The sequence below is a fragment of the Condylura cristata genome, unplaced genomic scaffold, assembly GCF_000260355.1.
Source record: "Condylura cristata isolate star-nosed mole 26May11 unplaced genomic scaffold, ConCri1.0 scaffold00002, whole genome shotgun sequence".
Taxonomy (NCBI): Eukaryota; Metazoa; Chordata; class Mammalia; order Eulipotyphla; family Talpidae; genus Condylura; species Condylura cristata.
This window is the reverse complement of record NW_004567103.1, coordinates 69,479,525-69,505,085: the sequence shown is the minus strand read 5'-3', so window position 1 is coordinate 69,505,085 and position 25,561 is coordinate 69,479,525. Positions and strand designations below refer to the sequence as shown.

Sequence of the window (25,561 nt, the reverse complement as noted above, 5' to 3'; positions counted from 1 at the left end):
TACTAACATAAATATCTTTATAACCATAAGAAAAACATAAATTATTATATTTTCTAATGTACTATGATTGAATAATATTAGTCTTTGTCACTATTTTGTAGAAGGTAAATTTCACCTTAAATTCTATTCTTTGAGCATCTATGAGAAATGGGCTACAAGGATCCTTGTTGATAAAATCAATGTGAAACTAGTACATTTAGCAGTAACTTCCTATATGAATTTAGCTAATATTTTTTATAGCTTGATTATTACAAAAAACCTTGAGGAATGAAGAAAGACTCATTCCTACATGCAATATTTTAATTATGCCTTTCAGATGTGTTCTTTTAATTAACTGGTGACATTTCCTTTGTTCAATTGTTATAGTTCTATACAACTGTCATAAACTTATAAATTTTAATTAAGGTTGCCCCAAACCGTAGTTACATAGTATCCCCATAGGAATATGCCAAAAGGCTTAACAGTAAGTAAACCAACAATGAATAAATCCATGGATTGCCCAATGGGATTTGTTTAACAAATTAACATTTGTGTGGAGATAATGAGGTCCTACAGTCTGAAATGCCAAATAATGTTTTCATAAAACCACAATTTTAATAGTGTAAGATGCATTGTAATTGGATATTATCTTACTAATTATTAGATGCTATAAGATAATGAACTACATGGCCATATCTCAGGTTGAACTGATATAAAGATACATTTATTATGAATTTGCAATACATTTTTTTAACATACTGATCTATGTAAATAATCAAGATCTAGTAATCTCAATGTACAGGTAAAATTGATGTATTACAACCCGAAGATGCTACAAGATCTGGACTAGCAATTTGAACAAAATATTATGTTATACTGTACCTAAATACAATACATTAACAGGACAGCAAATTCAATGCAATAGAGATTTGTCCCTGTGGATTCATTGCAGGTTTTAGAGAAAGCCATAGTTTGAAATGCCAAACTCTATAGTCAGCTTAAATATTTCCAAAGATAAGCATAAGAAAATTATCTGGTTATAAGCCAATGCTTTTTATTATCTTAATGAGAAAATTAAGCTAACAATTAAATTATAAAATCTCTAAACAACTCGTTTGCATTAGAAAAGCTTTTCCCTTAGAGAAAATTGTATCTGTGCTACTAAAATACAATTACAGGTCATATCCTTTTAGCACACATATTAATTTGCATATTCAATGAAGTTTCCAGTGCTACAATTTCTCCTATAGCAGCAGGAGACTAGCTTCCTTTAGGTAGAATAAAAATAACTGGTAAGACTCCTAAGTGTCTTTTTTGTCAATCAATCTGCTGAATAATTTTCAGAATTCTAATAAGTAGTTAGCCTACTTTGATTATCAATTAGTTATAAGTCAAAAATATTTATAGACATAAAACTATCTAACAAAGAAATAGCAATGCTTTTACTATTAGAATGCAAATTAGAAACAGCTTGGTTCCTCTGAATTCTATTGAAAATGTATCTTCTTGTGGCTCTTTCAGTTAACATTATGCTAAGTAGTTCAAAGAAATACATGAGCAATAGTAACATGAGAACTCCCAGTAAGATAGAAATTAATCATGGAGGCTGTGGAAAGGATGTTAAGGATGATTTAGATTGATTTTCCATTTGACTAACTAAATTTCATTTTATTGTAGTAGAATTGAAAGTGTATATGTTATATCCAAATAGTAGCATAATGTTCTTTTCTCTGATCACTGAGATTTAACAATTATATTTTATTATGTATTGTTGTTAATTCCCCCCAAACATATTTTAAATTTAATAAAAGTTATGAAGAAAATATTTTGATTTTAAACTGTGTACTACACAAAATACATTTTAGTAACATGGATGTTGAATTAATAGTCTCAAGTATTTTTCAGGTTTGTGATTTGTGAATAGCTAGTCTTTGTAATTCTGTCCATATCTACCCCTCCTGACTATTTAAAAACTGTAACAACAAAAAGCACATTTTGTGGCCAAGCATTTAAGCCTCGTAAAACTGGTATCACTTCAATGTAAGCCAGAGTCAGAATATCTCTAAACTATTAGAACTGTTGCATGGGACACATTCAACACATGGTGATGTTTATTACTATTGTTCATTTTATGACATGAACTTTGATAAACTGAATTTAGAATAAGTGCCATTTATTCTGTTGAATAAAGTGTTAAATTTAATTTGTGTTAAAAGTATTTTATATAAACATAACAGGAATGATATCTATAACATTGTTTTATCCTTGTATTTTTCACATAAAAGGAAAAGTGAGAATTTGACCACTTGATGACTCTCAGATATTTACCCAGAGTTGATGGCATGCAAGTTCCTCCATTTTGACAGTAGTTGTTACAGTGGTTGATTTGACATCTTTCTCCAGAATAACTGGGCCAACAATGACACCTCAAATCACCCTTTTCATTTAAAATGCATCTTCCTCCATTTTCACAAGTCAATTTGCAAGAATCATCTGGTTATAAGAAGAAATGTACAAATTAGCATGCCACTCAAAAGATGATAGAATAATTTCAACATATACAAATTAATTTTTTAATAAAATTCCCAAAGTAAATACCTTAAATATAAAAGTAGAAGGAAAACTAAAAATAGGTACAGATTGGAAATACTGTTGAATGGCTAATTCAAATATTGAATTAAATTTTCTTCTTAAGCATAAAGCATTATTAGCCATTTCTTACATTTTTAAAAATATTAAACTGTAAAACAAGCATAAACTTTCTAAAAATGAAATCTTTCCTAACCAGACTTTGCACATGATGTTGACAAATATAGTGGATTCTTTAGGAATGCCTGATATTAAATCACACTGCAATGAAATGGATGTTTTATATATATATATATATTAGATAGAATAATTGTTATATACATACATATAAAAGTGTGGATATGTGTGTAAGTCACAGTGTGAAACACTAAAGTGAAAATACACTCTGCTATACATCTTTATTAACTACATAAAAATATAATACTGTCACTTTATGGTTAAAACCAATCTCATAAAAAATTTCACATGTTAACTGGTTAGGCACAGTTTTTCTATGTGTATTGACATGTTGCTGCTCTATTAGAAATGCAGCTTAGATAGAGTAGGGCACATTACTGAATAGAACCAAAATGACTGAGAGAGTTATAATCTACTTTCTATTAACCTTGTGCCTATTTTATATTGAAAAAATGTAAAATTAAAAGAGCTTTTTTCTAATTCAAGGTACATAGAGTTAGATAAGGCAGAAGTTTAACTATATCAGCACAACAATCACAAGAATATTTTAACAGAGCTTGAGTTAAGTCACTAGACATAGTGATTCAAGTATCTATTGCCATAAATAGGGACTATTAGCTGTGCCAGACAATTTTGAGATTTGTCTCATTGCAATGAAATGTTTCCAACACATTGCTATGCAAGTAGCATTTGGGTTGGCAATATTAAAGTTTTCATCTGTTACATGAAGGACTCTTTCATCACATTTACACATATTATGAAGTAAATGACAGCTGGAATAAGGAGACCTGCGTTTAGGCCCTTTTTCTTCCATTGACTATCCATACAAGGTAAAGCTATTTGAGCCTCAGGTAATTGTACTATAAAATGACTACAATAACAAATATACCATTTGACTTATAGATGTGTTGTGGATATTACATTAAATAAGAAATTTGAAAGAAAAATTAAAATTATGAAACTTTGTAACTATTTTATAATATGTTTCTACTGCATAAACACACACTCAGATGAGAATTAGACTCTCAGCCCATATGTGCTATAGCAAAAAGTAGGAGGATGGGTCCTCCCTAGCGGTGCAATGGTTTAGGATGCAGCACTACAGGCTGGGTTGCAGCTGCAGCAGTGTGAGTTCGATCCCCGCCTGGGAGATGATCCACATGCGTGGCAGACCTCTTCTGGCTTGCTTGCTGTTCCCCTCAGCAGTGTACTTCATTGATATGCCTGTTCTGCTCCCCGCTCTGTCTCTGGTGAATCCTCTCACTGCCCTGCACCCCAGTTCAGTACGTAGAAATAAATAAATCTTAAAACAAACAAACAAAAACTGTCCATCTCTGTCTGCAAGGCAAGGCAGACATTGAGCTTTATTAAAAAAAAAAAAAGATAAAGAACTGAGCTATGGGTCTAAAAGGTATATAAATATCAGTAGGAAATTGAGGCAGCTATTTGGTGAATTATCAAGTAATACTCAGCATTAATTTCTGAGTGTCCAAAGGAGCACTGTAAGTACCGGTCACATGAAAGAATATCTGGGAGTACCAGGGATGAACACTGGAGTCACTGAATGAAAAGTCATTGAATGGGCCTAGATTAGAGAGTATAAATGAAGGAAATGAAAAAGAGGATTGAGTTTGAAGAGAAAAACAGAATCAGAGGAGATCCTTGGCTTTTGAACTTTGTCTCAAAAGCCATGTGGATGATAGAATCTAACAAGTCTAAGAATGCCTGTTCTGTCAAGGATTCAAACGAAAACAGGGAGATTACTGGGACTCTCAGTTACACAGGCCAGGTAATAGGATAGATTTAAATATAGTAATGCGGGTAGATAAATTGGATGCATTTGAAAGGTAATTAGAGGGTAAAAAATCACACTAGCATTATATAATTAGGGCAAGGGAAAAATTAAGGGTAATTTTTCAGTTTCTGATCAGGGCAATTAAGTGCAACACAAGGGGCAGAGGGACTGACGGGACAATTTTGCTTTGGACATATATTATTGGAGACACCTAAAAATTATTACATTGGGGACTCCCATCAAAGAGATAAAGAGACTGAAGTCTCTAAAAAGATCTAAAATAGAAATATTTGCTTAAGCAAATGAAATGTCCTAATCAGATTTAGGAAAGTCAACAGTGAAGATAAATATTTAATACGTTATTATCACAGTTAGGATTACAATGGGGGGGCTCAATTTCATCTGTACATATTCTGTGTCAACCACATAAATATTTAAAATTTCTACATGTTAGGGCATGTGCTTTTCTACAACGTACCTCATTAGGTACCAGAAATTTTAAAAAAAATCTGAAACTGATGAAAGGAAGTGAAGATGTGGTCTTTCGAAACCTAATGGTAATAGCTCTATAATGAAAAAGAAGGCAGCTTTTGTCAATAACTAAATCACCCCCTGAAGCCAAGCTCCAGCAATTATAATCAACTATAGCAAAGAGCAGGTGAATACTTCCCCAAGAATGAGTAACATTTGAATTTCAAATTTCTTACATGAAGATTAAAAATATTCAGTGTGCTCATCATTTAACAATAGCAGCAAGAGAAAGGCAAGTAATTATAAAGAGCTGCAAAACTTGGCTGAAGCAAATGTTAATGTCAGGAAAAAATTAATTGCTATTTATCTGCACCAATCAATAATTCCAAAATCTACTTATTTATTTTCTTAACAAAGTGGCTCAAGCTGTTTATTACCAAGGCTCATATGCATAGAGACCACTGTGAATAATTTTTAACACTCAGGTTATTTAAACGTAAACTTTTATTTTAAATTTCAAAATTGAGTTTCTGTAATCAAGTGTTTCAAGCAGGGTTGAAATATTAAAACAAATCTCTAAAATGATTTGATTCTTAGATAACTATGTATTTAGACCAATATGTTTTCTTAGTTCAACTACAAAATCTATAAATTGGAGGTAATATATCAAAAATCCTGTTTTATTTTTTAACCTACTCCATGATAGATTTGCCTTTCAACTTTTTGCCAGGCACTTTGTGTTATTTTCACATTTCCAATGAATTTAGACATGGGTACTTCATGGAAAGTGGAGGTAATAGGGTGTATTGTACTTCAGTTCAGCTTGGGGTACATCATTGTTAATTAGTATTAGATAATCATCTAAGCCTCTCCAAACTTCTGTTTGTCAGAGATAAGAATAAAAGATAGTAGAGTGTCATTGGGGTTTTGTAAAGATAAATTAAATAATGTACAGGTATTGATAATATTGCTTGTATGTACAAAAATTTTATTGTTATTTCCAGTAATATTATTTAATTAAGCTTAACTGAGGAAGTATGGGAACAAACTAATTACTAACTGACAGATCTTTGCCTAGCATAATACTCTACCTCAACTTGGCCCCCAAGTCTAATTCTTCCTTTGTACTAGTTAGGTTTGGGTTATTGGATTAATAATTTTTCATTAAGCAGAGAGGATAAGGGAGGGTTATATAGAAAAGACAGTGATGTCTAGTTATAAAGGAAAAATTACAACTATCGGCTGCAATTTGACCATTTAAAAAAAAAAATCCAGGACATCTGAACCAATATAAAGTCATATTGGTTGCTTGAGTAGGGTACTGCTACCAGAGTTCTCTCTCTTGGGGTCACTCCCACCCAAGTAGTAGCATAGGTGGACATGATACAGAGGAGGCATCACTGTGAACAGCAGTCCTGGGTCTGTATGGAAAGAGTAGATATGGGCGAGTATTCTACACGGACTTGTTGACATTATTAAAATTGACTTCTGAAAAACTTAGTAGAATATTAGACACACATTGTTTACCTGTATGGCCATGCCAGAGCAGAGAGTGAAAATGTACCTGATAATGTTTGAAAATGTTTGCTGATTTTTTTTCTATCATCACAACTGAAATCACAACTTTTCCCGCTGGGAGGAGACTTGATAAACAGAAAGGATACCTCCTAATGCCTTTTTCAATGTCCCTTTTCAATACCTGGCACTCAAGAATCCAACTAAATTACTAATCACGATTCACATTTAGATCTCTGTTAGGAAACTTCCCACCTTGTCACACATACCAGCACTTGACACTGCAATACATAACTGCAATAAATAATTTGCATTTCCTTTACTTGCCATATTTTCATACCTTAATTAGCTTCTACTTTTCAATGTTTTCCTCCTGTATTACCACTTAAGCTAAACCCAATCAGTCTCTGAAGACATTTTAGTGGACATTCTTATCAGTTCACTAATTTGATCATCATCTGAGTTTTCATAATAGTTCAACTGTCTTCTTTGTATACTGTATCATTATTCATGTAAATATAAATTTATCAGTGTTTCTGTCACTCATCATATCATCTTTGCAGCCTCTTCAGCTTTACACGTTTAATGTTTAAAGACTATATAGTAAATAAAAGAGCTAAGGTATGTTTAGATAAAGCCTCTTGGAAAAAGAAAAAAATAAATTTACATTGTATGTAATCCTCAGCATAGAACAACACAATAATGCTTTGGGAGTGGAGATGCTGACAAATAGAGAGAGACAGAGTTTGTGTGAGGAGTTTGTTCAAAGAAGTAAATACAACAGGTAGGAAGTCCTGCTCTAGAAAGGCCGAAAGGTTGTCTCTTATTAAAAACACATTTTCCCATTGCAATTAATGTCCTGAATGGGAAAAGCTTACTATACTTCTATGCTGAGGATTACATACAATGTAAATTTATTTTTTTCTTTACTAGATAATCGGGTGACATCTCTTCTTCCCATTATGTTAGTATGTTTTGTTTCTATTTTTGACAATCTTTTGCTATTTAAGATTGATTAGCATTCTTTTAGATGTTTCAGTATTACAGTACTTCATGTTCTAGGTTCTAAAATATAAGCCCCATGAATGAGAAAATTTTGTCTGCTTTGTTTTTTATTTAGTGCTATGCTTTGCTCATAAGCCCTCAAAATGTTTAGTGATAGTAGTAACTACTGTTAATCAAGTTTTACAAAAAAGAAACCCAAACCTTGCTTCTAAATTAATTCTCAGTTTCTGGATTAGTATTTGACAAATAGGAATTGCTTGATATAAACTTATAAAATGAACAAATGGGTTTCAGCTAATGGCAGAACAATATCCTCAGAAATACTACCTCATGGATCAAGAGTTATGTAAAAATGTCTTTTTATTTTGTGTGACTTCAAAGTCCTTACTCTATTGTTAAGTGATTCATAAATGCTCAATACAGTGTTGTGAACAAGTGTAGAATGAATTGATAGGAATTCATTATCACAGAGAAGAATAGGTGTCACTGGCATTGGAGAATAATGACATCAAAGCAGCTAAACTCATGACTAAATAGCTAATTCTGCCCAATTTCACTAGCTGTGATTAATTATCTTACAAATTAATAAATTATTAGAGAAGAATGAAGTTTACCTACCTAACATGCTGTCATCATTGCAGGTGCCATTAATCAAATATTTTCCTTCTGGGCACACACAGGTGGCCCCAGAAGGGTTCAGCAAACAGAGGAAGTCACATGCTAAGTCCAGGCATGGATTGGGTACTGATTAAAACAAAAACAAAAGAAAAAAAAGAAATGCATAATTATAAATACAACAGGTTTCAAAACACAAAGTTTAATAAGATGGTGAATTAGCAATGTTGACAAGAAATCACATCAAATTTCTACCGGGAGCATCTCATTTCAGCATAACCATTCTCATTTATAGGTAAAGAGAAATTATATACAACATCCATCATTACTAGGAAATTTACCCTAATTTACACTTCCCACAAGGGAGAAGAAATTACTCGAACACATTCTTTGTCACTATTTCTAATTGCTTTTTGGCAAAACAGTTGGTCTGTGATCCCAAGGAACAATTTAGGTGTATGTATAAAAGTCAACTCAAGACTTCAGGGATTTAACCCTGAATTTTAAAATAGTTTCAGGATTATTTTAGTAGCAGAAACAACTTGCCCCTGATATTTACAAAGGTTACAAATCTATATGTATTGTTTTGTTCAAAGCACGAACAAAATAGATGATTTTTTTAAACCACGTTCAGTATGGCTTCCCTTCCATTGGTGGGTGGGGACCTGTGTGCATGGTGAATATATGCCATGATAACATTTGTCTACATCTCCACCCATTCAGCATTCTCTGTGTGGCTCTTTCTAAAGAACCTGCCATTAGAATGTAACAGAACTGGCACTGCAGCACTGAAATTGTAACTGTGAAAGTGGCTTCATTTTATAAGAATCACTACTCACTCATTATATTCAAGGTAGAGTTTATTTTTTTTTATGAAGGTGGCAATATTTGACTATGAATATAAATTCAGCCAAACTAGAAGATGAAAGGGAGTGTCCTCATAATACCCTGTGAGCCATATATGTCAGATCAGGGAAAAAAGCTACAAAATGTTACATAGACTTTCAGGAAGTGTTAGGTGATTTTTGTTGTTTTTATCTGTTTCTAAAATATATCTGGGTTACCTTTCTAGATCATGGCACCAAGTCAGGTTAAATTTCTTTCTTTTTTTTTTTTTTTGCCGTAAAGTATAATCATAAATAAATCTGAGTTCCTTGAAGGGTGAATTTTTACACAAAACCATAACCATTTTAGCCAATTCTTTTTAACATTGCTCAGTTTGTTTTCATGATTGTGTTTAAAACGTAACTTTAAATACAACCACTTCAATTATTTAGCTATTCCTTTCTGAGAGAAAACACAATGGCTGGGAAGACTGATCAAATACATTTAAGGAGTGTGTGCTACATTTATTACTTAGTGATTAGTTACAAAAGTGAAATGGCTAATGATGAATTTTTTGACTTGTGCGATTTGTCAAAAGATTCACAAGTTTTATTAAGAATTTTAGAATAGCAGAGAATAGCACTTTTTATAATTCCAATTCAATTCCAAGAAAATATTGAAATTCTGAATTTTTCATATCTGTATGGTAGATATAAAAACTGTTCCATTATTGCTATCTCAACTTTGGTAATGAAAAAAAAAAAGAAAAAGAAACAAAGATGGTAATACCAAAATTAAAGTCATATAATTTTGTAGTTAATACTGAAATAGTTGAAATATTTCTTTTGAGATATATATGGAAAAATTTCACCAATATAAAAAGTGTATAAAATATACTTACAGTCTAGTTGCTTATAGCGATGAGATATCAAAACACCTTTTGTTTTATCAATATCTAAAGCTAAGTATTCCACTGAACCATGACCAAATTTTTGTACTCGAAATACACCACTTTTAGGTCCTGCTCCATATATATAATCTTCAAAGACATCAATCCTATGTGGATGCAATAAGCCTAGAATTTTTTAAAGGTAGATTATAAAAGCTGCAATGTAAAAAGACTTAAAAAGACTAAGTTTATCTAAGATCATATAACAAATATTATCGCTCTTAAAGTTTCAGAATAAGATCATCTTTAATAGTGGATGTGAAGATATTAGAAGTATTTTATTTTTTTTTTTGCAGTAGGAAAATGAGATGCTAAATATGCCTCTTAGAACATAAAAACTATTTTCATCCTCAATAATCATCTACACAACCACAAAACATTTGCTAGGGGTTTACTACATGCAAAGTAACAGTCTCTGCTTTCTAGTTCACAGGTAAAAGAAAGCCTATGGGCCAAATTTATCGGCTTCTTCCAAACAGGCAGTTCATAAAATTCTCAAATGTTTTCAGGATAAAATAAATAATCAAATTAGATTATCTGAATGATTAACTTAACAATCATAAATTGATTTTAAAAATACAATCTCTACCCCAAAATAGTTGATATTATTGTCTGTTTTAAAAATGTGATAAAGAAAACAAAGCTGGCACATGTTAATTATAATCAGATTAGTTTACTTAAAATAATATAGCACATTATTCACAGTTTAGGAAATTACTATCAACTCAATAATTTTATAACAATATGTATAGATTATAAAATAATCTTCTAACATTTACAAGTAAAATATTTTTCTTATTACATCAATTCATAAAGTACAAAATGCTTTTACACTTATTTTATGTCATTAATGTCTACTGAAGTAGAAAAACACACCAACCTGAAAAACACTAACTTTATCACAATCAGTACAAGAATATGGATATTTTTTTCTACCTAGGATACTCATACAAGGAAATACACTTGAAACAAAGGAAGAGTTAATTTTCAATTTCTTTTTTACCTTCTCTTCTTAAAGATAAAGGCAAAGCTATTTTCAGTAAATATAGTTATTTAATACAAAAACTTCAAGTAATTACTATGAATATTTTGTGTTAGATACAGGAAGGTGTTGCAGTGTGGAAGGGAAATTATATGCAGTCAAAGATCTGAGATTAATAGGCAACAACATATGGGGTACAGAAGGGAGCCAGAAAATGAGAGAGTAAGAAAAGGAGGTAAATACAGAGGTGAAATATAAAAAATGCAGCAAAAAAAAAAAAAAAAGAAAAAAAAAAGCACAAGTATATCTGTGGTCACTGGAGGGGCAGGCAACTTATCATTTTTACATAACACTTTTTCACTTGAAAATGAGAATGTTCATCAATGAACTTTAAACATAATTGTTTCTATGATGTTTTACTACAAATGATAACTCATTTTCTGCTTCCTATCACTGCTATTTGAACTAAAGATTAGTGTCTACTGATGCTTACAGAGGCAACAGAGTGGATATTTCTGCATGTAGACAGCAATGTAGCATGCTTGTCTTAGAGTCAAGAATTTCTGTACTGATCTTTGTTATTTCTGTTACAAATGAAACTTGTAGTCAACAGTAAGAGCTACAAATTGAAGAGTGAAGATTTTGAGGAAATCCAGAATGTAAAGCATTCACACTTATATTTTCATACCATTAGTTAATGCTCTCTCTAATAATTAAGCAAAAACAAAAGCACTTCACAAACCTTGTTTACTGCTGACAGAGACTACTGAATCAGAACCATCATATAGAACACTGCCAATAACAGAGAGTTCAAGGTCGGCCCAATATATCCGTTCACTAAAATGATCCACCGCCAGACCTGCAAAATCCACATACACAGATAATGGAAATAAATGAGGTTATTAAAATTATGCTTTTGGTTCTTAAAGCATAATTATAGTTAATGTCTTTTTCTTCAAGCCACTGAAATTTCCCAGTTGACAACATGGTATCTAAGAACATTGAAAACATGACAGAATCCAACACGTATTTGAAATACATGAGTACAGGTTGTATAGGATTTATGGAATTATCTATAGCTAAATTCTTCATAGAAGAAAAGCTGCCCTAAAGATCCTTCCTCTTTTTACTTATTGGTTTCTTCATTGTGGTTACTTTTTGAAAGACTTTTCTATATTTCATTTCTATTTTTATGTACATATATACAGAACTATCTTTTTAAAATTACCTATTCAACCAATATTTAAATTCAAGTGGTTACATTGTTTGTGAAGATGCATTTCTCAGAACAGAAAAAATTCATGGAATTAATCATTATATTTTCACCTACATACAGAGTTAATGTACACTGTTCTAAGGCTCCCGTAAGCATGCTGAATATTAAATTGACTAAAGATACATGTGCACAGTAGGAAAGGAAGAATAGCAAATTCCTCAGTTAAGGGTTTAGTTGTGCTGGAATTTTTCACTCTATTTTTTTCACTCTAATAAATAATTTGCTTTGAAATTTTTCAATTTTCATCATGAGTATCTGTGAGTAAAAAAGCAATGACTGAAATGATGTGGTAAAAGATATTTTTTTATGTGTTCAATATTGTTTTTTTAATCTCATAATGGACTGAAATTCTTGCAAAAACATTAACACTTAGATTATCTTCAGTAAACTTCCTTAGTATAGAAGTATATGATCTATAACACATGAATTCTGTAATAAATCTTCACTATAGCAAGGTAACATAGCTTCACTTTTATATTAGTGGCCTAGCTTGTCTTTAAATATGACATATTGTGTACTTTGAAAGAACATTGCATTTAAAATTCCTTTGGGAGTTGAATGTTAAAGAGTTTTCCTATTCAGATGATTCAATGAACAATTGAGGCATACTTCAGTGTCAAGGCAACTAAATGAAAGATATTACTGAGTTTGTGAAAATTGTGTTCTTATGTAGATGGATCAAGACTTCATCAGAACAAAATGAAAATTGTGGTGATACTCATTTGGGAATAAGTCTTCAGGTAAGTATGTAGATGTTACTGAAACATAACCTAACTAAATTAAAATAATGTTATTCAAGTATAAAACAGAGCTATATGATGTTCAATCAGCCTCTGAGATATGACTTAACAATTAAAACATGTTAGTTGTATATTACTAGTTTATGCTTAATAATTAGCTTGCTATTTGGAGTTATGTTAGGAGTTATGTTTTTGCTTCTTCATGTATCCTATGGGTTACATGAACCATAACATATTTCAGTTTTCTGATGCCATCATTATATTTCAAAACAGTTGCTTAGGAAAAAAGGAAAATACTGTTATTTCTGGGCCATCTGTGCGATATACTAAAGGATTATATTTTTTTAAAATATAGCTTTCCCCCAAAAGTTGGCATTTACATCTGAAAATATTAAAATGTTAGTGGTATAAAAGAAGAAAGCAATCGATATATTATTCAATAGAATTATCAATATAATTTCTTCAGATTCAGCAGCAGTAAAGAGTTCTCATAGCTGCCATCTATTGAATTTTTATCTAGGCATGTGGAAGACAGACCCATCTTTTACCAGCTTTGGTCACATATTGTGCTTTTGGATGGAGTTATATATAGATAAAATTTTATATAAACATTTTAGATGACTGGGATTTATATTCCCCAAAATTCACAATTTTTTTTATTTCCTTTAAACTCTTTAATAAGAGAGAGTCTTTTAAGTTAAGGGTTAATAATCAAAGACCTTATCCTGTTATAGAGATGAGTGTAATGCTTACATGAAAGAACATTTCTATTTTTCAAATATTGCTAATCCTTTTTAACTATGAACCAATAATAAAATGGGAAACCGGCAAATGTCCAACAAGTTATTTTCCTCTCCACTGTTAATGATTAATATCTGGAACAAAGTCATTATAATTATGGAAAATTTATAATAAAATGTGATATTTGTTCCTATCAAACATAATGCAATCATAATTCAGAAGGCTTATCAAAGATAAAGACACAGACTAAACTTGAGAAATGTACAATAATGGATGTAAATGACTAATCATATGTAGTTAGTTTGCTAACAACCCCGATGATGCCAAGACTACTGTCACATTTTGGGGGGTTTTGAATCTCATTTTTGTCAAATTAAAATCTAAAATCTTCCCACTAGCTTTCTATTTCCAATACAGCCTTTAAAAACGAATATAAAGAATAAGAAAGAAGTAAAATCTAGTGAGAAATGACCATAGTAACAGTGGAATATTTAAGAGAGAAGACTTAGAATGATAAATTAAAATTACTGTGTTTTCAGAAATAGCATAAAAGATTTTATATATTCTACATTAAAGGGAAGTGAAGATTTGTAAGGTAGTAATAACCAGCAAGTGTACACTACTATGGTCTTGATTTAAGAGGTGATAGAGGGGTTCCAAGAAACTGAGGATATTTACCACTAAATCAAATTTATTATCAAAATCTTAAAAATATTTTTAGAGATAGGATGCTCACTTAGATTCTTAGATTGCAAAGTATATATTAAGTTATTTTTTCATATGCAAATACCCAAATATTCATTTGACAGTAGTAAAGGACATATACTTAGGAATTGCAAAATAATACCTAGGTTTCGTTTTTTTTTTTTTTTTAAGATTTATTTATTTATGCATACAGAACTGGGGTACAGGCCAGAGGCTCAGGGGCGGTGAGAGGTTTCACCAGAGACAGAGTGGGGAACAGAACAGGCAGATCGACGAAGTACACTGCTGAAGGGAGCAGAGGGCGGGTCAGGAGAGGTCTGCCACGCCATGTGGTCACCTACAGGGCAGGTGGGAATCGAACTCATGAAGAATTGGCTTTAGATTCTCAGTGCTGTGCTTTAACCCACTGAGCCACCAGGGAGGGCCCCTAGGTTTTTTTTTTTATCCTTTTTATTTAATTAGAGGCCTCTATTGGCCAAGGACAAAAAATCTGCTAAATGAATTGAATAATCATGACTGGTACTGTGCCGGTGTACACTATATACTTTCAGAAATGGCCACATTTTTATCTGAGGTGAACTAAAGTCAATATAAATGGCCTCTTAGATATCAAATACTGTGGTGCATATATCAAAGTCATGTAATTCTTGATATCCTGGTATTGGAGAGAAAACTGGAAAGGGATATAACATTCATTAAGATAGCAAATATTCACCGATGCTTTCCCTGTTCCCTACTCATGCAAAGAACAAAGCTGATTTTGTTTGTGGTTTTGTGTACTGTGCTATTCAATTGCTACACAAGTGACTGAATCAAAAAATAAAGCTTTTAATGTTTAAAATGGTCTCTAATTTTAAAAACATGCCATTTAAAACTATAGAGTGATGGGCCCTCCCTGGTGGCACAATGGGTTGGGATTCAGCACTGCAAGCTAGCCTCAACTGATTCAATGCAAGTTTTAGCCCCTGTTCCAGAGGTGATTCATATGGCCTGTATCCAGTTCTGTATGCATAAATAAAAAAGAATTTTTAAAAAAAATAACAACTATAGAATAGGTCAGAGTATTAAAATCTGTGGGCATTCACTTTTTAATTCATATAAAAATTTTGAATTCTTATTCTTAATCACATACTAATAATAAGCACTATGATACTCTACAGAAGATCTGTGGTTGGTTTTAGGTTGATAATGGTCTTTTTGGTCACAAAGACTACATTAGAATCAATGATCTACTATAATATTGCAGCAATAGATGGAGGAGTGCCATATATTGTGGTAATGATATAAAAGTACATGTAGGGGGTCTGCCTGATGGTCTAAAGTTGTCTCAGACCTATCACCATGTTGGCCATTATGGCAGTCCTTTCAAAGCCTACACTTCTGGATTATACTCTGACTCTTCTATGCAAAAATAAATAAAATCTTAAAAAGAAAAGTCCATGTAACTGAGCTATTCTCATCTTGATTTTTAGAAAGTATGCAATGACAGTGTTAGAGTGAGAAAATAAAGGGCTAAGTCATAGGGTAATTATTCAGTTGCACAGTACAATGCTAATTCTAGAATATACAGGGGTTACATAGTGACAAGTTCACATATATTTTTATTGGTTTTCATGCTAATACTTAGATCCTATTCAAGTACATATGTAACCAAATGTACTGCATCTCAGTGTACATATTCAAGGATAAAGTGAATTCCTGTAACCCCAAAATGTAAAGAATAAGGTATCACTCTTGGAAGGAAATAGAGGCATTATGATACTGGCTTCAGTGTAATAACCTTGAAGTCACAATATTTATAAATGACACTTACAAGTGATATATTTATAAAAAAAAAGAAAAATAAAATAGAAAATAATTCCAAACAAGTATATGATGGTTTTGGGAAGATACAAGTGAAGAATGTACTTCCATGGAAGGTAATGACATAGGCTCTATCTATGTAAGGCACATGTCTTTATACCCAGTGTGTACATGTGTCTGTCGAGGCAGACATTGGTAGTCAAATTTTCATCATTACTCTCTGGAATTATTCTCTTACATTATGGAATATAAGTTGTCTATTGTTTCCTAAAAATCTCCTTAGATTTGACTCATTTGTATATAATTAACACTTGTCATGACCAAACTCAAGATATTCATTCCAAAGATAAAATAGAGAAGTTTCTGTTTAATGGAATAAAATTCTGCCTAAAAGTACAAGACAAGCATTTCCAATATTAAGAAATCATGTATTAATAAAGAGACATGGAGTAAAACAATAGCTGTTTTATATGTGACTTGTGAACCTTTTTTTTTTTAATTTTAAAACTTATAACCAGGCCCTCCCTGGTGGCGCAGCGGGTTAAGCACTGCACTGAGAAGCTAAAGCCACTTCCTCATGAGTTCGATACCCGCCTGCCCGGGAGGAGACCACATGGCGTGGCAGACCTCTCCTGACCCGCCCGCTGCTACCCTCAGCAGTGTACTTCGTCGATCTGCCTGTTCTGCTCCCCGCTCTGTCTCTGGTGAAGCCTCTCACCGCTCCTGAGCCTCTGGCCTGTACCCCAGTTCTGTATGTACAAATAAATCTTTAAAAAAAAAAAAAACAAAAAAACTTATAACCAATGTACTATATGAAAATGAATCAAATAAATAAAACACAGTAAATGATATTTTAACATCTGGATTACAATAATTAACAGCATTAGGGAGTATAGCAGGTTTTACGTAGGACACATATACCACAGTATTATGATGCATGCTACATTATTTATAATTTTATCATTATTTTAGATATTCAAATCTCAGATTCATTAATCTCATATATTCAAGGGACTCTATTAATCAATTTATATTGATTTTAACATAAGATCTAAATTTATTTTATAAATTCTCTGTAAGATAATTGTATTATCATCTATATTTACAAATATAAAAATGATGCACAAAGGTTTATGCAGTTTGCTCAACTTTTAAAATATTTATTTATGCATACAAGAACTGGAGTATTGGCCAGAGATGTGGGATTTGAGAGGATTCACCAGAGACAGAGCGGAGCAGAACAGATCTGCTGAAAAACACTGCTGAGAGGAGCAGTGCGTGAAACAGGAGAGATTTGCTGTACCATGTGGGTCAGCTCCCTGGCAGGGGTTGAACTCATGCTGCAGTGGCTACCAATAGCTTCATAGTGCTGAGACTTAACCCTTTGTACCCACAGGTTGCTTAATTTTGATTCAAATCTATATTAATGTTAGACTTATTGTCTGTTTTTAACTTCATGTTTCTTCTGTATAATGCACTGTGATCTACCCAATAGAGTGGAAATTGTTCCTTTATCTCTTGTAACACTGAATTCTGTTGCTTTGCTCCTATTGTTCAGAAATATTTGCAATATTCACTTTTGACCTTGACTCTTCTAAATATAAGCATCCTGCACAATTCTACCCTAAGAGGCCTTTTATTTTCCCCTCCTTTTTTCCATCTTAGTATTTCCAGTGACTTCAATAGCTTTCTATTGCTAATTCCCCAAAACAGGTTTCTCTTCTCCTTTAAAACCCTCCTGAATGAAGATTTCCAATCACCTTAGGACTATCTCACAACTAATTGACTTAGTTTGATTTGTATCTACACCTGCAACATATTCCTGCGACTGAGAATGTCACACAATCTGTGCTCAAGTGTTACTTTTCTCCATAAGTTCTACTCTGATGACATTATACTGCAATCAACTCTCCCCCTTTCTGGATCCTTCTTCCTGTTCCACTTTCACTTTTTTCCATTTCAGAAACACATGACTTACTTTATAATTTACTTTTTAAATGTTATATTTTACTGCCCTAGCTGAACCATTGCACCCTCCTAGAAAGTAAGTCTTAGGAGGGCATGTTAGAGAGAAAATGAAATTATATATTGCCCCTAACCTGCTATATAGTCAATAAAATTTAACTTTTTATTTCCACACCTCATCCCTAAAATCTATCTAATTTCATTTTCTTTCTACCTGTGTGCTCATGCCTACATCCTAAATGCCATGCACTCTGCCTGGCACATACAAGATACAGAATAAATGCATTAGAAAAATGAGAACATAAATGGTTTCTCAGTGTCTACTATAAGCGGAGTTTTTAGAGTAGAGTTTGCTGAGAAGAAAAATCATAGCCAGTGTTACAAATGGGAAATGGGTATATAGTTTCATATCAACTACTTTCTTGACCTGTCTTACGTGTCTGACTCTGAAACAAAGTCAAAATGGTTAAATTACTTTTGGACCTTACAAGTATGTGAGGGAGGTGGAAAACTTTCCTCTTAGAGGTTTGCTTTTGCAAACACAGTGGAGCCTGGAACTCATCAGTGTCCAGGATATCTTAGGAGGAGGGTAACTGGTAGAGGCAGGGGAGAGACTGGTCAGCACCTGTCAGTGCAGAGCACAGGGGGTCACCCAGAGGTGGGGAAATCAGCAGAAGAAATTCCAAACTCCAGTTATCTGAGAAACAACTCTTTATATTTCTGTATATATGAACTTCCGTGTGACTGCCTAATGAACTTCATTCAGCCACTTCCAAATTTCTTTGACCTTAATCTGCTTTATAGTCAATAAAATTTAACTTTTTTATTTTCAATCATCATCCCTAAAATCTATATAATTTCATTTCTCTCCTAACTTGTGAGGCAGGTCTGAGCTTGTTTTCTCTTCTGTCTCCTTATTAGTTGAGCTGCAGTAATCTTTCTCTGCTTCGAGCACTAATATCTTAGTGATTTGATCTTAACTAGGTGACAAACAAATCCTGATTTTATAAGGTTGATGACAACCAGATCCTGTTACCTGCTTAACATGAAGCAAAACTTACCACCGTATCTGGGCCCTCCCTGGTGGTGCAGCGGGTTAAAGCACAGCACTAAGAAGCTAAAGCCACCTCAGCATGAGTTTGATCTCCATCCTGGAGTTGATCTATATGGTGAGGCAGACCTCCCTGACCTGCCCGCTGCTCCCCTCAGCTGTGTACTTCGTCAGGTGGCCTGTTCTGCTCCCCACTCTGTCTCTAGTGAATCTTCTCACGGCCCCTGCACCTCTGGCCTGTACCCCAGTTATGTATGCATAAATAATAAATAAATCTTAAAAAAAAAAAAAGTCTTACCAGTCTCTAAGACCCTGCATAGTTGGCCCTACACTGTGTCTCCTCTCCTGTTACTTTCTATGTTGTTTATATGCTTCATGGCTTTGCTATAAATGTATTTACTTTGTGTTGTAAGATCGTTCTCCATTCCTGCCTTTTCAGGTGTCTTAGCAACTAATTTTTAAAATCAAATATATATATATTCATTACATCATCTTTTATTTTTGTACAGTGTATGATTTCCCTGTGTAATTCCCATTACCAATTCATCGGTGCTCCGTCACCATAGACACTTGTCCTCTTCCTACTCCTGTCTTTCTCTCCCCTCCCGCCTCCCCTACAGAATGTCTCTGATCTATAGTTGTCTGATGATTTTGATTTATTATAGTTACTTTTGTTTTTGCAATCAGCTCCTCAAAACGGCTTTCCTCCCTACTCTAAGGGGACACTTCAGTAGTATTCCATTCTTGGCCAGAGTCACTTACACACATGTGTCTGTGCATATACATGAAAAAAACACACAAAGACCATTTTTCCTTTTGATTTTTAGTCCCTCACATTAGACTATGAAGACTGTGTGTGTAGAGATGCATATATTAGATTACAGATAATACCAACCATCTAGTGAGCATCTAATGTGTTTAACTGAGTGAGGGAGGGAGGGATGAAAAAACCCAAAAGTCGCTCATATGTATGATTTTATTTTAAATTTGTTTTTATTAATTAAATTGTTGTCTTACTTTGCTGTTGCCCCACCGTTCTCCCACCACCATATCACCTGTGAAGCACCCCCATATTCCCTTGTGTTCTTCCCTCCCCTGTTTAGAGACCAGCTCTGCCCCTTCCTTTATTATATGTCTCAGTTCTATGTTCAGTTTGCTAGTTTTGACTTTTTCTTGACCTTTTTTTCAATTTCTCTATATTCCATGTTAAGTGAGGCCACCCAATATTCATCTATTTTTCTTGTTTTAATTTATCTAACAAAATCCTTCCATCTCCATTCATGTTGCTGCAAATGACCTGAATTTGTCTTTTTTGAACACTATTATTCCATTGTATAAATATACAACACATTTTCATATAAATATTTTAATTTCACTTTATATTCCTCCAATAGCCATTTCCTTTCTCTACTTGTTTAGTAATTCTACTATGTTAACTCTGATTTGCTTCTCACATACATGCTCCCCTTTTTTATTTATTTATTTATTTTTAAAGATTTATTTTATTATTTATTTGGACAGAACTGGGGTACAGGCCAGAGATGCGGAGGGTGAGAGGATTCACCAGAGACAGAGCGGGGAGCAGAACAGGCAGATCGACGAAGTACACTGCTGAGGGGAGCAGCGGGTGGGTCAGGAGAGGTCTGCCTCGCCATGTGGTCGCCTCCGGGGCAGGCGGGGATCGAACTCTTGCGGAAGTGGCTTTAGTTTCTTAGTGCAGTGCTTTAACCCGCTGCGCCACCAGGGAGGGCCATGCTCCCCTTTTTTAATGCCATTGTTTCTCTTCTGTTTAAGCTATGTACATTCTTGTCCAGACAATTTTATAGACTTTTAACAAGTCTTGCAGTTTCTATATCATTACCTGGTCCATTATATATATATTATATACTTTGGCATTTAAAGTTTCTGGTTCTCAGCTCATATTACATTACCCACATGTCTCCCTTCCAGTATACCATAAGTCCTAAAGCCATGGACAAGCCATGTGATAGACAATGGTTTTATAGCACAGAGTGTTATAATATCCAATATATAAAGTAAATTTTTAAGTTTTTATGACTATCTTTTAGTTTGTGAATGATAAAATACAAACTTTGAATATAAGTTCAATTCTCAGATCTCACAGCTAACAAGTGACCCTCTGGAATTGAAACCAATATTATTGGCTTCAAAGAGCACCTTCACAAAATCAGCCCCATGATGGATTTTATACCTACCTTTGAAATGTCTACTTTTCAAAACATGTTCAAATGGAAAAAATGACACACAGTTTTCTTGTATTGGAAATAATCCCTCTTGTTCTGAAATTTCTTGAGCATGGGCAGGTTCACTGTTAACTTGGCCAGATGGATAAAGGAGAGTTCCAGAGCCCTTGTTGGGTTTTTAAGGCTTTAATGCTCTCAGGAAATCAACACACAGGTATACCAGGCAAGGAAGGAGGCAGGTACAGGACTGATAGAGGGTTGGGGCTGTAAGGAGGCTGAGAGGCAGCCAGGTAACTGAGCCTCCAAGTCTCCCATGGTTCTTAACTCTTTTTCTGTGTTCTCTCTGCTGTTCTCTCATGACCTTGCCATAGTCATTTTGCTCATCCTCTTCAAGCTATCCTCCCTTTGTAGCTGTCTTTATAGCTGTGACCTCTAGGCTGAGGTGTGTACACCTACCACGACCTACACCTACCAATACTCTAGGTGTCCACCATCAGGCACCCAGGCGCCTGTCTATGCTCCCAAGTGCTTCCTGCATTAGCACAATCAAGGCCACAGGTGATGGGCACAGAGGTTGGTGGTGCAAAAGCCTAATGAATTCACTTATCCCACAGGTATATAGCCATACTCACATTTTACCAAAACTGCAGTTATTTCTGTTCATGTCTCACTTTTTTTTTTCTTCTCAAATATAAACCCCATGAGAAAAAAAAGAACAGCATTAATGTGCTTATCATTAGGTTACCCACATTGATGAGCAGAATGTTTAAATGTCCAATTCATTCTCATTTCACTTGGCCTATTGTGGGAATGCTGCTGCCCAGCTCAACTTTCCCTTATGAGGTACCCATCTCCAGTTGCTGCTTTAGCTGCTAAGGATTTACTTCACCTGCTTCTCCAGAGAACTGCACTAACTGATAGCGGTAGTTCTACATGGGAAGTAAGAGTCCAAAGACCAAAGAGTGAATGGTGGGGCAGATCAGAGTCAAAGCTCACTTCCTTGACTGTCATAGGTTGATGTACCAAAACATGTGAGATTCAACTAAAACTGGACTTAGGGGCCTCCCTGGTGGTGTAGGGGATACTTGTGGTGCAGGGGTCAAAGACACAGTGCTAGTGCCAGCCAGTACAGCACATGCTTGAGCCCTGGCAGGCCAGGCACGGACCCACATGTGCAGCAGACCTCTTCTGTCACACCCGCTGCTCCCCTCAGCAGTGTATTTCAGTCACTTCACCTGTGCTGCTCCCCACTCTGTTTGTGGTGATTCTTCTCATCTTCTGCACCTCTGACCTGTACCCCAGTTCTTGTATGCTTACATAAATAAATCTTAAAAAATAACAATTGGACTTAACCTGAGATGTAATCTCTGTGAGTTATTTTGCTTTTCCTTTTACATCTTTTATAGGCTTGTCCTGGATAAATAAAATGCATAAGTTTCGCTGTCTCACACTTCCTTCTAAATATCCTCTGTAGGGTAAATGAAAGTTATCAGGTGTTATCCATCTCCACCCATGAACATTTATGATCAACACCTGCAGTCTTATAAGCAGGCCTGACTGTGGACCCCTGGAGTGTGATGTGGGCTTGCGTGAGTACACACACCTGAGCCGGGAGACAAGGATATAAAGGCAGCATCCAGAGGCTTGTGGCAGCAGAGGACAGGAGGGGAGAGAGCAGTAGAGACCAGGAAGAAATGTAACCAAAAATAAAAAGAAAAAATTTAACTGCAAACTTTTTTATAAGTGTAAAATTAGTTAAAAATAAAAAGCTTTTTTAAAAACAAAGAATTACAGGACTTCATTGGTGGCGCAGCAGGTTAGGATGCAGCACTGCAAGCTGGCCACAGCCGCTTCAGTGCGAGTTTGATCCCCGCCCTGGAGGTGACCACATGGCGCAGCAGACCTCTCCCTACCTGTCCACTGCTCCCCTCAGCAGTGTACTCTGTTGATCTGCCTGTTCTGCTCCCCACTCTGTCACTGGTGATGTCTCTCACCACCCCTGCACCTCTGGCTTGAATCCCAGTTCTGTATGCATAAATAAATAAATCTTAAAAAAAAAGATTTTTCCATAAAAGAACAAAAACAAAAACAAAGGATTACAAAGGCTATAAAAGTGAAAATAATGTGTGATCCCAGAGATTTTGCATCTGGCCTCTTATAATTTCCCCTCTCGTTCTACTCAGTTCTCTTTTCAAAATTTTAAAGGTTCATTTATTTATTCATACAGAACTGGGGTACAAGCCAGAGGTGCTGGGCCGCTGAGAGGATTCACCAGAGACAGAGTGGGGAGCAGGACAGGCAGATCGGTAACATACACTGCTGAGGGGAGCAGCGAGAGAGACAGGAGAGATCTGCTGCGCCATGTTGGTCATCTCCAGGACCAGGGATGGAACTCACACTGAAGCAGATGCGGCTACCTTGCAATGCTGTGTCCTAACCTGTGGCACTGCTAGGTAGGGCCCCTCTTTTCAAATATTTTTTTCAGAGATGAATTCTCTATCATAATGAAAAGGGTACTGCCCATCCCTTACTACATGCTTGTTTTCTCTCTACCTCTGACATGTTATATATCTGACATTTATATATCTGTGTCACTATTAATAGATTATATGTGTGTGTATGTGTGTGTGTGTGTATACACACATATACATGTTTAACATTGTAAAATGCACAGAGTTTTTAGTCTATTATTTTGACAAAGTTTTAGAGGATGGGGATAAGCAACATAAAATCGATGAGGTTCCTGTAGTCTAAAATAATTTTATGAAGGAAGAGCACTGAGATTAGACATTATAAATGGGTAAGCTTTACCTAGGCAAGCAAAAGTTGGAAGGACTTATTTCCCACTTCTGAGAGATGGAAGAAAAAGGACATGGGAACTAGATCAGGCAGGTAGAGAAAGATTTGCATTCCTGAGCAGTCCTTGGGAATAAAGAGTTTGCAGTTGTAATGTGGCTGCTATGACTAAGAGAGAGAATGAAGCCAGACTGAAAAGAGCTGTGAATGAAATGTCAAGAATCATCAAACCTGTCTTTCACAAAAAATGTGTATATTTTCTCACCTCTTTGTCCACATAGTTTCTCATCTTCTAGGAATAGTGCCATCTATCCCAACATCATTAGCAGATAACTATAAAAATATCCTAAGACATAGCTATAAACTGTCAAAATTTCATGCATGTGAAATCCCACTAATAGCATTACAACTTAGACAATTTTCAAATAACATCTCCATAACATCACTGGCAGTGTGATAAGGACCTGACTTTCGAGTTGGGAAAATACAACATGAAATGTTAATGACTTTCATAAAGTCATACTATAAATTATTTTATCTGCTTGTAAAAATGATTATATTGCAAGCAAAACTAGAACGAATTATAATGTTAACATGCTCACCATACTGCTTCACATTTTAGACTGTGTCAAGAGTACAGCATACCTGTGGGTCTCTGTAAATTCTTTTGTACTAAAATCCTTCTCAGTGTTCCATCCATGGCTGCTTCTTCTATGTGGGAGTGATCCCCAACAACAGTCCAGTACATCATCCTGAAGAGGTATATCAAAGGGATTAGCCTGATAAAGTTCCTGTTATAAACCATGTCAGCTCTCCAAATCACTGTCTCTATAGAACATGTGTAGCAGAATTATTTCAGATACTCTTATAAAAAACAGAGTCTAGGGGGACACACATTTTAAACTTAAAGAATAGAAATCTCTGATAGAGGACTCTGGGAATCATTAATTTAAAAGTCATAACTATGCAATAAAATTTGATGGTCACTGCTTAATAGGGTGCACTATAGCTTAATGTTTGATACCCAAAGTTAGATTCCAGAAATTTCAATATAAATGTATTGCCAACATCTGAAACTATCTTATTATGATAGAATATTAATTTTGTTATAGATGGTGCATCAATATACTTTGTCTTTGATAGCGAAGGTAACCATTTTATCAAATAGAAAAATCCTCTTCTGAAGAAGACACCTCCTTGCATTATTCTAGAATTAACAGTTGCCCTTTATATATATATATATATATTCAACATGGCTTTACATATTCCCACAGGTCTTCTACTTGGTACCTGTAGCATTTTCAATTGGTGTCATTGCGATTTTCAAGTTACCTGCCTTCTACAGTGAAAACAACCTTGGCGCTGTATCGCTCCTACT

General features: G+C 34.4%; 1 protein-coding gene across 1 annotated transcript in view; it reads right to left on the bottom strand.

Moving 5' to 3' along the window:
* LRP1B (low density lipoprotein receptor-related protein 1B) overlaps nt 1–25,561 on the bottom strand; it is a 1,583,276-nt gene that overhangs the window by 68,080 nt on the left and 1,489,635 nt on the right. The window contains exons 65-69 of the mRNA XM_012727834.1: nt 24,829–24,935; nt 11,645–11,761; nt 9,873–10,046; nt 8,150–8,275; nt 2,308–2,472 (exon numbers count right to left, since the gene is read on the bottom strand). Coding sequence (XP_012583288.1) covers nt 2,308–2,472; nt 8,150–8,275; nt 9,873–10,046; nt 11,645–11,761; nt 24,829–24,935 — 689 coding nt within the window. The remainder of the gene's footprint in view (nt 1–2,307; nt 2,473–8,149; nt 8,276–9,872; nt 10,047–11,644; nt 11,762–24,828; nt 24,936–25,561) is intronic.